Raw genomic sequence first — 18,395 nt, 5'->3', positions numbered from 1 at the left:
TTAACACTGACAACAACACCAACTATAAATACATAAGAAAACCAAATTTGGCATTTAATATACTCTGCTACAACTGCAAATACAACATTCCTGTTCTTGTAAGACAGTTGGAGATTGCGATGAGCTGACAACACAGGAATAATACTATATGTTATTGTTATTTAAATGTGGTCAGTTAAGATGTTACTTTATAATTCCATTCAAACTGTTGGCATTCTGCATCAATTGACGAAAAGGACTACACATGGTAAACCAGAAAGGAATAAGCCTTGGAGTAGATGACCTATTTTGAACTACCGTCCAGTCATTCAGCCAGAAAGCCTGAGAAAAACACTACACACATCATTAAAGTCATAAGCATTACTGATAAGCTAACCTACTATGTTTAAACTCATTTTGTAATTATTATTCCTATGTATGTAAATTGTTAATGTCTTCAACTGATTACAAGTAACAAAATATTTCACTATGTAAAAATAGTTTAATCTAATGTTTGATAAACACATACCACTTTCTTCTTGCCAGATGATTTGCTACTGGACGTGCCCTGCACCGAAAACTTCGCACTCAGTTCATCTATAGTTGACACATCATAACCATCACTACACTGGCCTGTGCGGTCAGCAGATGCCATGTCAACATCTTCTGACTCTGCCAATCGGTCAGCCACATAGCGAATTGCAACAACCCAGTCCTCCCTAAACAAACATCAAACACCCAAATGCTCACGTTCTTCTGGGATGTGACGCCATGCGGACTCATATGTAGATACCGACGTTTCAGAGAAGCACGGCTCCATTTTCATATGTCAGAATCTACCTATGAGTCCACATGGCATCACAACCCAGAACAAGACTAACAATCTTCCCTGCGGTGAGAACTCCAAATCTTACATCATACACTGATGTCAGTTTTTATGTTCTTCAGAATGTAAATTTAGTAAAGCCAGTGTAATACAAGTTTAGCTTAGTTTACTTTGTTTTCAGAACTTCATATTTCTTTTCAACGATATCTGCTACTGTACACTCTCCTTTGAGGTATGGCTACGTTTCAAGAATATCTATCAATCCGCACCTCTCCTTGTCTGATTCAACGTGAAATGTTCGCTCGATGACAGTGGTCCACTGCAGACCTCGTATGAGAAATGTATAGGGTTTGGGGCGGTCAGAAGTCATGATCTGACAGCCTTTCACAGTGAAGTTGTTGAGTGGGTCGCTCAGGTTATGCTCTGGCTTCGTCTTGAAGCCGATCAACGAGCCATCATCAAGCAGCACAAAGTAGCGGGAGCGCCAGTTCCTGATGTGTTCCCCTGAAACAATTAGTAATTACGGCTGCATTGCTGTAGCCATTGCTGTCCTTGACGGAGGCAAGTTCCTCTCATCAAGTTATTTAATTATGCTGATTCTGATTTTATGCTACATAACATCTGTAGCCGATACAGCCATTGAACCTAAGGAACATAAGACAGAGGTTCTCACAATGGAGATGTTGATATTGGTCTTCTGGGTTGTAACATCATGTGGGCTAGCAGGTAGCTACCAACATTTCAGAGACTCCATCTTCAAAGATGAAGACAAACTAAGAAACAATGTTCATATCTATTACAGTGTGAGACTACTGGAGGAAATATATGAGAATATTTATGAACTGTGATGTGGGGACGATAAGGAAGCAATCACTGTATATTTTTTAAATGTTACCTTATGTAAAAAGATAAATTTTTTAGGATAAACTGATAAAAGGAAAAAATAGATTAGATAAAAAATAAGATCTAGACAGACTATAAGACTTATAATAAAATGCACAGAACAGGATAAAACTACATAAATAAGGGCAGAATAAAATAACTCTGACAGATGAGAACACAGAATAGATATGAGAAAATACACAGAATAAATAAGATGAAATATAACGATTTGTGAAGGGTGGACGGGGGCTTAAAAAGGATGAAAGAAATAAAATGATAAACAGCTTAACCACAAGAACAGAGAGAATGATATAAATAAGAAAATACTGGATATTATAGGGTGAATATAATAAAATCAGAGAACAGATGGGGGAAACACACAGAAAAAAAAGGATGGTATATGGACATTTGAGAAGGGTACAAAGCAGCAATCTATTTTAATATATGTTATTCCAGAAGACAGAATTGACAGCACAGGACAGACAGGATAAAACATAATGTAGGAAAGCATATTCTGCATAATTCAGAATACAGACAAAACAGGATAATGACATACATAAGAAAGGGTAGGATATTATAGAAACACAAAAAATAAATAGGACATCAGACACACAAAGGGGCGGAGTCAGTATTCAGGGCAGAGAAGAAACAACAGTTAGAAGAGGGAAGCCAGCTGGCTGGTCGGTGCGTTCCAAATGCGAAAGAGACAGACGGACTGAAAGCGGGAGCGTACCTGAGGATAAACCCCAGAGCCCATTGCGACCAGAGGCTGTTCGGAGGGCTGGGGACAAGTGGAGACAGTTGGCAGCAGAAGTACTGAGCGTGTATTGACCAGACAGAAATTTGGCAACGCAGAGTCGCGAATTCCAGACAGTGAGGGGAGGACAAGAAACCGTAAATAACGTAATACGAATAGTGGAACAACAACAACGGCTTGGGGGACTGAGGGGGGGGGGGGGAAGAGGCTCTCTTTAGAGACGGCAATGGGTGAAGGTAAATGCAGCAGCTTAATGCCAGGGTGCTTCTGAAGACCCCTCTGTAACTGTGCCACAAGGCCTTTCTTTTTTTTTATTAAATACGAAGCTTCTGGGCGTTGGTCTTCGGTGTTACATAGCCATACGAAGTTGCAGGTAGACACCAAATGCACAGCCTCATTCCTCAGGACGTAAGTCCTTAAAGATGTAGGCAGTTATTTCGCCAAGAACACTGATATCCGCCTACAAGTCCACGGAGCATCGCAACCCACAAGGCCAACAACGACAACTTCAACCAACCTAAAAGCAAACAAAGGACTTCGTCCCTTGCCAGATTAAATCATTCCGGCGAGCGAAACGCAAAGCTGGAATTTGTAAACGGTGTCTTGTAGACTCCGATTGTTATGTTTACCCTGACGGGATTGCTGTGATGGCCGGAGGCTTCGACATGCTCAGACTACAGCCTACTGCTGCTGTTGGTGGGAGGATGACTCCACCAGGCAACTCGTCCTTTGGTTGGATAGAAGTTTATATAGTAGCTGAATATAGAAGGGCTAGGATCGTTTGGCTGAAATCTAGAATTGATAGAGATTTGCGTGGTAGTAGGGCGGGACTTGAACGCGTATTCCACATAACTCCATGGGGGCTGTCATGCTGGGGGAAAAAAAACACAGTATCTTAGCTAATAGAAAAATAATTATAAGATTTTATGGAATCCAAACGTTCACTTCGTGTTCGCACGTCTGACGAATGCAGTTCACGTTAGCGATATAACATAAATTTTTAAGGGAAGACGCAACTAGCGAGAAGGATCACTATCTTCACATTTCGTACAATTATGATTCACGGTGAATGTCAGCATAGAGTTTCTTTCATAGTGTTAGGATTTTTCTACGTTTAATACCTTAACAATTCATGACGTAACTCATAAAATACTATGAGATAGCAAAAGCTACTATCAAAGGTAAAACACAATATTTATTGTCGGTATCTTCATTTTTAACAGAGTCAGAAGATAACAAGTGATCGACATATCAAAGCTGATAATGCACGTAACACTGCAACGTAATACCTCGCGAAGCAAACGCCATATCGCTTGTTACCCGTCAATGGCTTCTGAATAGATTTCGTAACTCAACTGCATTTTTCTCAGACTTTCACCAAGCATGTTGGCAGTACTGTAAAACACATGACTCGTATTTGCGGGGCAACAAATTTAAGATCGTCCCTGTGTTTAATAATGCAACGCGCCATTAAGATGATTTTATTTTATTTAGTGTTCTGTCTGACGACAGGTCCATATGAACAGGATCCTTCCATCCTTTTCTCGGGCTGGGACCTGTTCATATACGTTCTTGGCAGATGATCCAGAAGTGGTTTGCCATTGCCTTCTTCTGTGTATGAATGGAGTAATTGTTGGGATGCCACGGAGGAAAACTCCGTGTTGCCTAGACCACGGCCTTGCCCAACACAAGTTATAAATTCGGGCACCGCCGGGAATCGAACCCGAGACCCCAGGATTACAAGGCCAGCGTTCTAACCGCTAGACCACCTCATCTTATTATTAAGATGTATGGAGAAGAAATGGTGATAGCTCCATTAATTCTTGACTTCGGCACTAGACGGGGATGAGTGGCCAGCGTTACCCTTTGGAAAAGTCCTCTGGCACTAACCGGACAGAAGGTTGGATTCGCAGTGAAGAGGAAAACCCCTGCCGAGAATCGAAGCCCGATGGTTGAGCCGGAAGCCTAGTCCCTCTACCGACCGATCCATTTCGACTCCCGGTAACACGTTCGAATCCTGACCAGAACCAAACATCCAGCGTCTTTTGTATTTATCCTTATTATACCGTGCCGTAATATTTTCAAGGACACGGCCCACTTATGGGCACGGATGATTTCGTATCGGGTTGTCAACGCCTGCACAATGGTGTACTGGAGGAACATACTGTCTCCATCTTCTGGGCTGAAGGAGATTAACTAATAAACAAAGCTCATAAATTTCCACCTGTTGCCAAGGACCAAGCGCCGCTGGAAAGTGTATGCTGCGATGCTGAAATTCTTTCACACTATACGCATTACTTACGTGGCGGAGAAGTTGCCGAAGTAATAAGGCGTTACGAACAAATTTTAATAAAACATTGCAGTTCATAACAGAACGGACTATCCGAGAGAGACGACAATTGGGATTCGGTGTTAACCTTCTCATGACGCCATGGATTACGTTCAAGTTTGTGAGATTTCAGGTTCTCACGGCAGCGAGAGTGAAGATGGGTGTCTTCTGGGACGTTGCGTTGAAACCACTACCAAAATTTTTGCTCTTCTTAACCCAACTTTAATTTTCACATAAGAGCGTGGGAAATGCCACTTAAATGTCACAAAGAAAATATAAACGAAGAACAAGAATTTCAGTGACTGCATTATAAAAGTCAAGTCAGTTAAACATTTAAAAAATTTGGAATGCATCTGCCGAGATTTTTCCAAGAGTCTCCTGAAAGACATGTCTCGATGGGACAAACCTCGTTTGAAGAGCCAACCCTCCTTGACTATGTTGGCAGTCGGTGGAACCCCCCCACTGCCAGGCCCCCCCGCCACCTCCGTCATCTGCAACACAAACATATTTATCAGCAATCACCAACGTAGTCATCGAAACAATGAAACAAATCACGAAAATGATTTCAAGCAGCGTCCCTGAAATATACATTTAACTCAAAATTATTTGATGGTTTCAAATGTAGAGATTATTTAGTGAACAGCCTTATGAATAGTTTTACAACATTACGCATTGGGTCCGGATCCTCAATAAATGGACCACAAGGCAAATGACGCATGGAAAAAAAAATGGTAAAGACGACAAATAAACGGACAAGGCTGTGGACTGAGAAGACTGGTCGTGCGATATTTTATCACTATAGAATTGTTCACATAACGAGGATTCGCACTGTCTCACTAATTCCGAGAACGCATTCCCTGAGTACGCGAGGCCAAGTGTAGGCCTGTTTCAAGCAAGCCTACACATCTTCCGAAGGCAACCATTTCGGGCGTAGAAGACATGCAACTCTCACCTTGAAGCACTATGCTAAATAACTGGACGTCGGTTTCCTGTTTCGCTGTTATTCCCTTTGTTAATGAATGTTGAGGCGTTGCAACTTTTTTCAGGCATAAAGGAACTGAGTCATTTTATTGAAAACATACAGAGAGCGAGAGAGAGACAGAGATGGAGAGGAAAACATGTAAGTATCGGTTCGTACTGCACCAACATTTCAATTCTCATTTTAAAGAACATAATTCATCTACCGTCACACAGCCAAAAAAATTTCGCACAGCAGCTAGGCAATTTTTCGTTCAAAATCATCTCGAAAAAATCAGTATTTTATATAAAATACGTCCATATTTCAGGGACAGCTTAGTTACTGTAGTGACTGAATATGACGTGGGCAAAAACGGGTTCGATTTCCGGAAAAAGCGAGACTTTCCTTCACAACCAGATCTACACAGACTATGAGACCCACTCAGTTTTCTATGCGACTGGTACCAGCGGCTATTTCATAGCATGAATCTAACTACTCACCTCCATCTAGCGCCGATGTCAAGAATACGTAAAGTTTATACATCTACTACTCGTTTTAATCTTAACAGCGCGCTGTTCAGTTGAATCAACAACTTTACCTTCTAGCCTACTAAACACACTGATTGGTACGACAGTTATCTACATCAGAATTTCGCATAGTTGCTGGGTCAGAACAGTTGCAACGAGATTAAAGATCAGTACATGACGTCGTCCAACTTGTCTCCAATGGCGTGGCCCTGCTATCGCATTTTATAAACACCAAACAAATCAGTCAAGCTTTATTACAAGAACAACTAAACGCAAGGCCAAATGCAAGGCCACGATGTAAGTACTCTCACTACTGGTGGGAATGGGCCAATTAACGACGCTGCATCTGATACACAGGTTTTTCCATTACAGGACGATCAAGAGCAGTGAACTGCAAATCCAGTTCGTTCATAGCCAATTCAATTTTTTCACACACAGGCGTCAACTCTGGGAAGTTAAACTTAATTGGTTATCGAACCGTGTACTTAAAACCTTGACAGAATTAACCAAATTATTGCAGGAACTCAAATCGGCTTTTTCAAAATCACACACCATTATAAAATATTTTTCATTGATATTTTCCATACTCGTCTGACCTTAATGTTCATCTACTGCGCACACAATTAGATTTTCCCACGAAAACGACAGCTTCCTTCCTCTGTTGTAAAACCGGATCTCGGCTGAATTGGCTAACGAACAATGCACTAATAAATGGAAAGATTAACACGAAACCAGTAACAGAAATCAGTTTGGGTTCTAACAGGGACCGATTTAAGATGCATTATCCTTACTATAGTCAATGTACATGAAAAGGTTTCCAGTAAAACTTACAGATGTTCAATCAGGCTACATTTTGGTTAATAACAATTTTTTTCTGTGGGAAGAGACGGTTTTGACAAAACGAACACTAAATCCGCTTCATTCTCGAACATCCTCAATCTATTTATGGTGACATTTAAGATAAAATCTCCCACGAAATCAGAATCAACAGTCTGAAACACGAAGTTCACCTAAAGAATATTTTAAAATCAAATTCTTACCTCAAAAATAACACAGCGCGTATCCATTACAGAAATCAATTGGTTCATGCTGTTCAGGAATATAATTGTTCTTTTTATTATAAAAATCACATGAAACACATTGCAATGGCGAGCCTAAGAAATTGCTGAATAGTGCAAAGTTGTTATTGTGCTCTCGAGTGTAATAAAATCACAGAGTTTGTCACTAAACTGCAAAGTGCCCAAGTTCTCTCTTGTAAAAACAATATAAACACATGACAAAACCGAGGGCGGTCTTGAGTGCATGGCTTCGAGACAAGTGGTACAGATTTTCAAGGTCACGACTAAAATGTCTTGCAGCGTCTGGTAACAGGATGACCGGGTCAGGGAGGGAGGGGGAGGGGGTCTGAGGCAGAGGGAAGGATTCTTTCCTTTCGCCACAGCGTCCACACCGTGAAGTGAACCAGGTGGAGTTTTACGCCTGTTGCCCCAAAACGCCCTCCTCCCTTCTGCTTGTGCAACAGAATCTGTGTTGTTACGACTTCATGCTGCCTTGCGGGTTAAACGACGTTTCGGAGAAACCTGTCGCCTCCATCTATAGTCACGGTACAGGACGTTGATAATCACATACAAGACTACTAACCAACTAGATGGCTTACAGAACCCGAAGGTTCCGCCGAATTAACCAAAGCCCTCCACCGGACCCTGTCTCCTTCAACTCCTATCTCACATAGATCCCGCCTGAGATTATCCTCCCATCTACGTCTAGGTCTCCCCAGCGGTCTCTTCCCCTCAGGCTTCCCAAATAGTGGACCCAACCAACCAGATGGCTTACGGAAACCGAAGGTTCATCACCGAATTAACCAAAGCCCTCCACCGGACCCTGTCCTGGGCCAACAAAATCCAGTCTCCTTCAACTCCTATCTCCCATAGATCCCGTCTGACATTATCCTCCCATCTACGTCTAGGTCTCCCCAGCGGTCTCTTCCCCTCAGGCTTCCCAACCAGTACCCGGTGCACACATCTTGTCCCATCCATGCGCGTTACATGTCCCGCCCATCTCACTCTTCTCGACTTAATCACCCTGACAATATTGGGGGAGGAGTACAGATTTTTAAGCTCGTCATTATGCAGTTTTCTCCATGCCCCATCGTCTTCTCTCCTAGGCCCAAATATCCTCCTCAACACCCGATTCTCAAACACCTGCAATCTGTGTTCCTCCCTCTGAGTGAGAGTCCATGTTTCGTACCCATACAAAACAACAGGCAAGATTATTGTTTTGTATACTTTAATTTTCAGGTTCTTAGAAATCAGGCGGGAAGACAAAATATTTTGAACTGAGAAGTAGCAAGCATTTCCAGAATTTAATCTCCTCCTAACTTCCTCATGAGTGTCATTTTCATTTGTTATTATTGTTCCCAGATATTTGAACTTTGTAACCCTTTCAAAGGACTTATTAGCCACCCTAAGATAATTTTGCCCGCCTGTCTTCTGATGACGAGATACTAACATGTACTTGGTTTTTTCTGAATTTACTTCGAGCCCCACTTGTCTACAAGCCTCTAGTAAAACTTCTGCGTTACTCTTTATTGAATTTATATCGTCCCCCAATAAATTAACATCATCAGAATATGCCAATAGCCAGATCTTCACTACAGCGAAAACTTCATGTCTCGTAAAACCTGCGTTTTCCATCGAAAGCCGAATTTTAAATTCATGTATTCGGATAGCAGGGCATATTCTGGACATCAATACTATTGATATATACGATATTCACAAAACAACCCCATTATTTTGAAAACCTACACTTACTGACGATAAAAGCTACAAAGAACAATGAACTGCTTTTAAAAACAGCTCAATGCCGGGAGTCTTTTTAAAAAGGGAACTGAGGATACCTCGACATGATATTGCATACAGAACGTCAATGCAATTCGATTAACTGTCCACTCGAAACCTGACAGGAGCACGCATCAAGAGGACAGCTTCCTAATTCGTAGGCTTTACACAAAATAGAGCATTAAAATGTGTAGCTGTGCTTAATTTGGGTCGAGCGGGAGAAATGAAAATATGTGGTGGCACTGATTAGACTCCACAGCTGTTCAAGATTGGGTCAATTGTCATTTCTTGTTTCAACAGAGGCTGCTAGTGCCTGGGGGCACGTTCGCGCAGCTGTGATAAATGGCACCATATGAAGCGACAGCTCATAAAACCACAAAGGGTAAGGCAGATTTAGGGCTTTAGAAAGGAGAAAAGATTTCGAATCGACTATCACCACTGTAAAAATACAGAATTTACAGCTCCGTTTTATACGTTCAGTACAGGAATTTTAATTCACTATGATTCACATGAGAATGAGATGGGCTGGGCATATAGCGCGCATGGATGGGACAAGAGGTGTGCACCGGGTATTGGTTGGGAAGCCTGAGGGGAAGAGATCGCTGGCGAGACCTAGACGTAGATGGGAGGATAATCTCAGGCGGGATCTATGGGAGATAGGAGTTGAAGGAGACTGGATTTTGTTGGCCCAGGACTGGGTCCGGTGGAGGGCTTTGGTTAATTCGGTGATGAACCTTATTGTTCCGTAAGCCATCTGGTTGGTTGGGTCCACTATTTGGGAAGCCTGAGGGGAAGAGACCTCTGAGGAGACCTAGACGTAGATGGGAGGATAATCTCAGGCGAGATCTATGGGAGATAGGAGTTGAAGGAGACTGGATTTTGTTGGCCCAGGACAGGGTCCGGTGGAGGGCTTTGGTTAATTCGGTGATGAACCTTATTGTTCCGTAAGCCATCTGGTTGGTTGGGTCCACTATTTGGGAAGCCTGAGGGGAAGAGACCTCTGAGGAGACCTAGACGTAGATGGGAGGATAATCTCAGGCGAGATCTATGGGAGATAGGAGTTGAAGGAGACTGGATTTTGTTGGCCCAGGACAGGGTCCGGTGGAGGGCTTTGGTTAATTCGGTGATGAACCTTCGGGTTCGGTAAGCCATCTGGTTGGTTAGTTATGATTCACATGAAGTTAAAACAGGCTAAAATTTAAAGAAACCTGAGTGTCCTCAAAGAATCGACCGCAGTGCGACAAAGGGTAATTTTAAAACTGGAGTCCTAGTTGTACAATGTCGACCAAAACTGAAAAAAAAATCTAGAAGAAATCCAATAACTATCTACATGGATCTTAGTCGTACTTCAGAAGTTAACAGTCACTTAGCTAGACAAGAAATTCAACATGTTTTATGGAACCCCAAGGTTTAATCACCGTGCCCACAGAAGCCCGCCACAGGTCCCTATCCCGAACCGGATGAATTCAGTCCACACCTCGCACTGTTTCTTACAGATTTCAGCACATTACCTTACCCTGGATGCCAAAACTTCGGAACGATTTGTAATGAGACCTGTGCCTCTAAGAGGTTGCACACCCCTGATGGCCACGGTCCTCGCTGAAGTAAATACGAACCAAGTTCTACTTTCGAAATTCTCGTGGTTATACAACGAAGGCATCGACCGAAACAAAGGAAATCAACGTCCGAAACCTTGACAGACAGACAGACAGACAGCTATTCGTATCAGTAATCGCGATTATTCACTGTCGTAACAATTATACGAAAGACACAAAGGGAAGGAGTTTCGAACGGCCAACTACCTCAGAGTCGGCTTACCGATAATTCTGGAAGCCACGAACGTCGGCGGAGGCGCATTTGTCCAAAATTATCTCTGGTCTGTCGCTCGTTTCTTCATTTAAACTCGGGTTTTAAGGGCCGAACATCCCGGTGCCAAGCCTGACACGGAAACGGGTCCGTGGGAGCACTCATGTGACTGAGGAAACTCCGGTGGGCGTCTGCGTAAGTCGAGCACATGTCAATCACGTACGTCACTTTTGCCAGTGACCCGCTTAGGATAACAGTTGTTTGTTTACAGCACAAGCTTTTCCGTATCAGTAGAAAGAAGTACACGTAGATAAGACGAATAATTAACCTCAAATCCAATTTTTTGGGATCTGAAAAATCCGAGTAAGACACAACAACTTTACACTTCATTGCATTTCAGCTTCATGACGGAGTATAGAAATATTCAGAAGTGCTGGCAGGGCTGCGAAATTTTCGATTTAAAAGCACGGGACACGCCATTATGAACAGAGTCACCGGTCTCCTTGCAACGAAGGCCCAAAATCTCTTTAATAAAATGAACGTCCGCGTCATTACGTCGGCTCCCGTTTGCCCTGTGATCCATTCCATCAACTCCTCACACAACTGCAAATTCAACGCAACATCGGCGGCCAATAAATGACCCTGACGTCAAAGAGTATCGTTAAATAATCAGCTGCTACTTTAAAACCAAAAAAAATAAACCGGAAGAAACATCACAAAGCAGCAACATTTCGTAACATGCTTGTTCCTATCTCCGTACCCCTACATCCAACCTGATCCCTCCCCCTTGTCAGCTGTCCGCGAAGACTTCTTAAAAATATTCGCAACTACGCTCAATATGAACAGGTAGTTTCATCCGCAATCTGATGACATGCCATGCCGTTAAACTGTTATAATTATTTTAATTAAATTTAATATTAATTACACCTGTAACACGCGGTACAAATATTTTGGATAAAATTCGAATTTTCCATTATGACGTTGCTGGTCGTCTCTCATCTGAGACCAGAGCGATCTCACAAAAATGTAAGCTGCAAGTAGGTCTCTCTGCAATGTCTTCTTGGCGCAGTGTACAGTTCGTCGTGCCAGAGAGACGAGCAAACTAACTTCAACCGCGCCGGTATTTGATACCACACTCCTCCAACTGGTTCCCTGACACGTCAGAGAGGCGTGCTCAGCACTGGACCATAACAACGCGGTGCATTGGGTCAAGGCTTGGATTAGCACTCGCACGACACTCGCCATTCGCCTGGTTCGCCCTATGGACCACACAAACTGCAGCAGATGAAAATAATGATTTATTTTACGATCATAGAACAGTGTTTAGCAACAGGTGGTCCGCGGACTGTCCAAACTATAATTTATGCAAGTCCGGAAATTATTTGTGTGCGTTCCATACGTGAACTAATGGTTATAAAGCGTGGGCTGGATTCAGATTACTCAAGTTACGGTCCAGTGGCGAAATCTTGTAAATACGGCAATGAACTTTTGGGGTTCCATAGAACGAGAAGTTTCTTGGCTAGCTGAGCGACTCGAGACGGGCTATGCTGCATGCATAGTTAATTACATTTCCCGTTGAAGTATCGACAGGAAAGTTGGAATTATAAGAATTGCGACAACTTCTACTTTCCATAAGTTCCAAGAATTTGTTTTAATACAAAGTGTTTTCCTTGTCGCAGTGTCTTCAACTTCGCCACCTTCAGCCGTTATGAAAAGCTTACAGAAAGGCATTTTTCTTATAATAAAAACTCTAAGACACTTCCATTTTGGATTGCTACTGCCAATAAAATATATTTCTTAAATGTTCTCAGTGTATCACAGTGAGAACTTAGATTCTGTAGTCACACTACATCCGTACATACGTTCACACTTCGCTGTCGATCGAACAAAAGAACGTTCTTTTATAATGTCATATAATCTGCACTGTCATTTCGATACCCAGTGCCTATTTGATACTCTGCCAAGGTCACCTGACCCAAATTAAGTAGTTCCATAACAGCTGTCGCAAACTGGTTATCACCAAAGGCGAACAGAGGACACTTGCAGAAGGTATCCAAAATTAAGAATTAAATTTGCATTTCTTTAAACGGCTCTCTTAAATTCCCCTGCCTTCTACGACAGTTTTATCCCACCTTAATTGTTAAAAAATAAATATAGTCCACCATTTTCACATTTTGAAAGCCCTGAAATCGAACCAGGGTCAGTGCGACGAACTTAACGCACCTGCAGACAAACTAGTAGTTATGTAGCTTCTGCTGTACGATGCGAGCCAGAATGGGTACAGCTCGTCATAAATCTCACTGCTGTTTCACTGGTCCACGAATCACAGATGAACTGACCTGGATTGTAAGACAAGGCTACCAGTCTCTCTCTCATAGAATACAGAGTTGTCCCTGTCCTTAATTAAGCACCACGCAATGAAACCGTTTTGGGGAGTAGGAGTATACCTCCACCATTCATAACTTCCGCACGAGAACCACACGATTAGCTTCATGCCCGGACCAATTTACCCAGGTACCCCCAGAGGACGGCAGTCGAATATACCAACAAACGCGTTCCGCCAGACGAAACTGAAACAGTTGGTTCGCCGGAGCGCAAAGGATGGCTGCTCAGACGGAACGCGCCAAAAACACTTTCGAAGAGCAGCACACTTCGTTTCCGTCGTCGAACGAGCTGAAATTGTGCAGAACCCCGCGGGGAGAGACGCCGACCACTTAAGAGCGCCTCCGACACTCCATCATCTGCGCCCACGGATTTTCGAGTGACACGTGAAAACAACGCAGTCAACATTTAAAACATGCAATCACGTGATAGTGAAAAATTGAAAATACGCACGGAAAATCATAGCATGATGTTCGTAAGAAATTTTATGAAAATCCGGTGTTAGTCCAAAGTAATTTGAGGGTAAATAGATACATGGACACGCGGAGAATACGATACCACAAAATCCTGTATTTCCTTATAAAATAAAAGGGCCAAACATCCTTAAAGTACCTCCTTGTTTTTACCGTGGTGCCCGAAATTGCATTGCCATATTCCTATCCCAAGACCTGACGACGGAAGAACATCTTAAACGTCTGTCAACATCTACGAGACAATATGGAGCAATATTCCAAGAGGCATCCATCTTCAAATGTAAATGAAGCCGTGCATTCTTTATGAGTCGCGGAGCATTTAACCGACGTATGAGATTCACATCAACACGATGAAAAGAAATAATTTCACTTCGAACATTTTGAAGATTCATTTTAAAAATTTCTCAACACTGACCATGACAAAAGAGAAAGCAATACTATAATTAACGTCCGTCCACATATTAAGATAAGCCGCGCGGATGAATATTAATTATATTATTAATGTATTTCAACTACTACACAGCAAGATGCCTTCAACAAGATAAGAGAATTGTTTAATTTTAACCGTCTAATCACAATAAAATATTTTATTAAATATTAAAATATTACTACAATTAACATTCAATATTTAAAATATTTAAAATATATTAAAATGATACTCCTATCGAAATGTTCGATTTACAATTAGAGCATCTAGATTAATTTATATCAAATATTTTAAATATTGAATGTTAATTGTAGTAATATTTTAATATTTAATAAGATATTTTATTGTGATTAGACGGTTAAAATTTAAACAATTATAATCATCACAATATGACGCAACATTATCATCTCAAGATAAGAGAAGTACAACACTAATCATGTCATAAAAGTTTCAGATTTAGTTTATTGCGGAATGGTCGACACCCCTGGGAAATTAAACACAAATAAAAAATTAACCGTGTTACTGAATACGTAGGCTAAATCCTCTCACGACGGCAATGTGTGGCCCAAACCGACAAACACTGTTGTATTTAACAGTGTAAATACATTAAATTACAATATCGTAGTTTCAGTTTATCATCAAAATTAATATATTTCTCTTGAAGAATTCTTATTCTCTAATACTGACAATGGCAGTAACCACAAATATATTTCAAAGAGACGTAATGTCGTAATAGTTCCATGAGCTTGGTCTGAGACGCTGATAGTACAGACTTGTAAAAATATGGCGTCAAGGGAATGACATTACTGAAGTTAATAAGGGCATAAAAACAGCACAGAACGCCTTTTAAGATGTTTTACTTTCGGAAATAAAAACTATAACGTTCAGTTTTATGAACAGCTCTTTGTAAATATCGTATTCTGAAACAACATTTCGGTACGTCTGAACTGCAAAAAACTCAATTACGGAGAGCAACCCTTTATCGTAAAAGAAACAAGAAATGTTCACGAAGTACTGGAACTGATGATAAGTATGCTTAACCTTCAGATTACGGATAGCATCTACCTGGTATTCAGAGCAAACCATGTAGCAGTGAATTAAAAATAAACACGATGAAATGATAAGAGTTTGATCTGCAAAGACTTTCAAAATCGTTAAGTGTGAGTAACCTTCAAATTTCAGCTAAATATTATCAAGGGTTTATTGAACATCCTGTATCAACAAAACAAAAATAGACGAGGGAAGACGACAAGAAAAGGAGATAACTGAAGCGTCTTGAAAAAAAAAAACCACGTTAACCCACATCTTATTCCGAGAAAATCGCTCAATTTGTGCGACAGCTGAGCCTACTGCTAAGACAAGAAATCTCTGGACCAGATCCTGTCTGCAATATGCAAATACACAGGGGACATGACCGTGAACTGTTTGTCGGCCGAACATCAGACGGTGTCCTTGACTGTGAAATTAGCGGCCAAGCTATGTTAAGAACCGTTCTAATTTCCGTACTTATTAGTGCTCTTGGCAGACGCATTCACTTGTCTCAGTGAGGAGAGCCCCCCCCCCCCCCCAAGTCCAAACACACACAAAGCAAACATGTTTGTGTCTAGTTTCCTTCCCGACATTGTGTCAGAGACTGGCATGACGATTAAGAATTGTGGCCGAAGACTGATACGGACGCTGGCCTTGTAATCCTGGGGTCTCGGGTTCGATTCCCGGCGGTGCCCGAATTTATAACTTGTGTTGGGCAAGGCCGTGGTCTAGGCAACACGGAGTTTTCCTCCGTGGCATCCCAACAATTACTCCATTCACACACAGAAGAAGGCAATGGCAAACCACTTCTGGATCATCTGCCAAGAACGTATATGAACAGGTCCCAGTCCGAGAAAAGGATGGAAGGATCCTGTTCATATGGACCTGTCGTCAGACAGAACACTAAATAATAATAATAATACTGGAAGAAACATGAAAAGCCTGACGTCACAATAGTTACGACTTACGACAACACTTCATTCGACTGGAAAACAACATTGTCCAATGTTGTCAGTGTCTGAGCCTATTCCAACAAGGAAAATAAATACGCCTGTCATACAAGAGATTGAAAGCAAACGGAGATGGACCGCTACTTAGACACGCAGTCACGGGGAACAATCACGGCAACAAACAACGGGGGTGTGCTCTGAAAACTTCACAAAGAAACATATTCTTTTAAACAATCTTGTTGTGCTCCTTAATTAGCTACTGAAAGAAATTTTAAAAACAATGAAAAAGGGAAGACATTACGAAAAATCTACATTAAAACAAGTGACACAGTACACAAACGTCAAAGATGGTACCACAGAAACATAAGCACAACACAAACCTAACCTAACCTCACTTTCCATTTTCTCGGCTGATTTTCTGTTTCAAACTACGAATACACCATTCTTAAACTACGGGAGCAACTCTCTAAGGAAAAGAACCTACAGATTTAACACCTATTCAGTTTAATATCCTCTCATGATCATCAAGGTCTTATAACCAATTAATTTCCAAGAGATTTCCGCATCAAAATTCTGTATGCACCACTTTCAAAAGAATAACTTACTGAATGTTTACTTTTAGTGCAACGAATCTGAGACACTGAAATACGCGATAAAAACTACAGCCTTAGAAAAATAATCATTCAAAATTTCAGTACTCTACACCAAACGACGCCAGGGTTATTTTGACGTCGTTAAGTTCGCAAGGCCGCCATGTTGATATCGATGACAGGTAACTGGAAGAAATTACGCCTGCGAGAAAATTCTACCGACGTCATGGGCACATGAACTTTGGTTCAACGTTGTGCAAGTGTTCAGACGAGAATGCGTCGCTCTGAACGCGAGGCTGCAAGAGAAATCAGTTTCTAAACAAGGATTTCCTTTAAAACGCGATGTAAAAAGAAATTAACCTGCGCTGCGTCGTTTTGTGGGTATATAAACAAAATATTGCAAACGTTTCGGCGGAAGAACCTTCCTTCTTCAGAAACTGATAGTCGCTCAACCACTCCAGAAATCCTTCGCCCTTCATGGGACTCTGTCGTTCATTACCATGTTCACAACAGCCCACCGAGCACACTCTAAGACCAAATTTGTTTAAGATCCATTTTAATATCATCCTCCCATCTATTGTAATGTATCCCAAGTGGTATCCTCTCTTTCGTCTTCCATCTTACATGCCTCTTTAATATTATAATATTTGGTTCAGTACAAATTAACAAGTTAGGAAATATAAGCAAAGAGTCTAGATCAACAATTTGGCGCTTTAAAAGATTAAGTCCGATTTTTATTTCTTGTGGGTTGCGAAGATCTTCTGAATGAATCGACGGAAGCCTGTCAGAGACCGACGCGCACAGACGCCGAAGAAATTTTTATCTCGTCACATCCGCTCTTCAGCAAATGCTTTGAGACGCTGAAGGGCCATCATTTGTCTGACCACGGATATTTTCGTTTTCAGGTGCACATGCACGTCCCGAGAAATCGTTGCGGGAAAGGGGGGGCAATCATAAAAATAGCGCCCCAACCCGGGAGCCACCAGACGCTTACTTTGTGTCTTGTGAACAACACCGTTTCTTTAACCAGTCATTCTGCAGTCACGGCAGGTTCAACCGGGCTGAATTTCTGAGGCATCTCTGAAAAATGCACCACGTGTCCTGCAGGGGGACAGTGATCTCAGAATATTTATGAGCCGGGAAGAATCTGCAGTCGACCTGGCTGTTATTTGCAAATGAAAAACAATCCCTACAGATGCCACATCGAAGATCAAACACTTGGCTCAGAGGGGTACTATAAGCCAGTGGTATTCAACCTTTTTTGTTCGCGTACCCCCAGATATAATTTCTCTTCAACTTTGTCCCCCAAAGTTGTTGGTGTATAATCTACATCTAAAATAAATTAAATTACATTACTGATTATTCAGTGTTTATCATAAAATAATATATATCTTTTTTAAATTTCACGTACCCTCTAAGATGTCTTCGCGTGCCCCCAGATATAATTTCTCTTCAACTTTGTACCCCCAAAGTTGTTGGTGTATAATTAAAGTTATACATAGTATATAATCTACAAATAAAATAAATTAAATAAATTACATTACTGATTATTCAGTGTTTATCATAATACAATATATATCTTTTTTAAATTTCACGTACCCTCTAAGATGTCTTCGCGTGCCCCCAGATATAATTTCTCTTCA

General features: G+C 41.5%; 1 protein-coding gene across 2 annotated transcripts in view; it reads right to left on the bottom strand.

Annotated features, from left to right (window-relative positions):
- The window catches only part of Akt (AKT serine/threonine protein kinase), a 34,894-nt gene that overhangs the window by 7,028 nt on the left and 9,471 nt on the right, over positions 1–18,395 (bottom strand). Inside the window, exons 2-4 of one of the 2 annotated variants that reach the window (XM_022083025.2) lie at positions 5,180–5,264; positions 1,075–1,309; positions 509–698 (exon numbers count right to left, since the gene is read on the bottom strand). In XM_022083025.2, the coding sequence (XP_021938717.1) occupies positions 509–698; positions 1,075–1,309; positions 5,180–5,264 (510 nt within the window). Of the gene's footprint in view, positions 1–508; positions 699–1,074; positions 1,310–5,179; positions 5,280–18,395 lie in introns of those variants that run through there. The other variant, XM_087353911.1, reaches the window with a different exon arrangement.

The sequence above is a fragment of the Zootermopsis nevadensis genome, unplaced genomic scaffold (assembly GCF_977971745.1).
Source record: "Zootermopsis nevadensis isolate Lab colony 2312 unplaced genomic scaffold, Znev_1.0 Znev_ptg000022l, whole genome shotgun sequence".
NCBI lineage: Eukaryota > Metazoa > Arthropoda > Insecta > Blattodea > Termopsidae > Zootermopsis > Zootermopsis nevadensis.
This window is presented reverse-complemented; position numbering and strand designations above follow the sequence as displayed.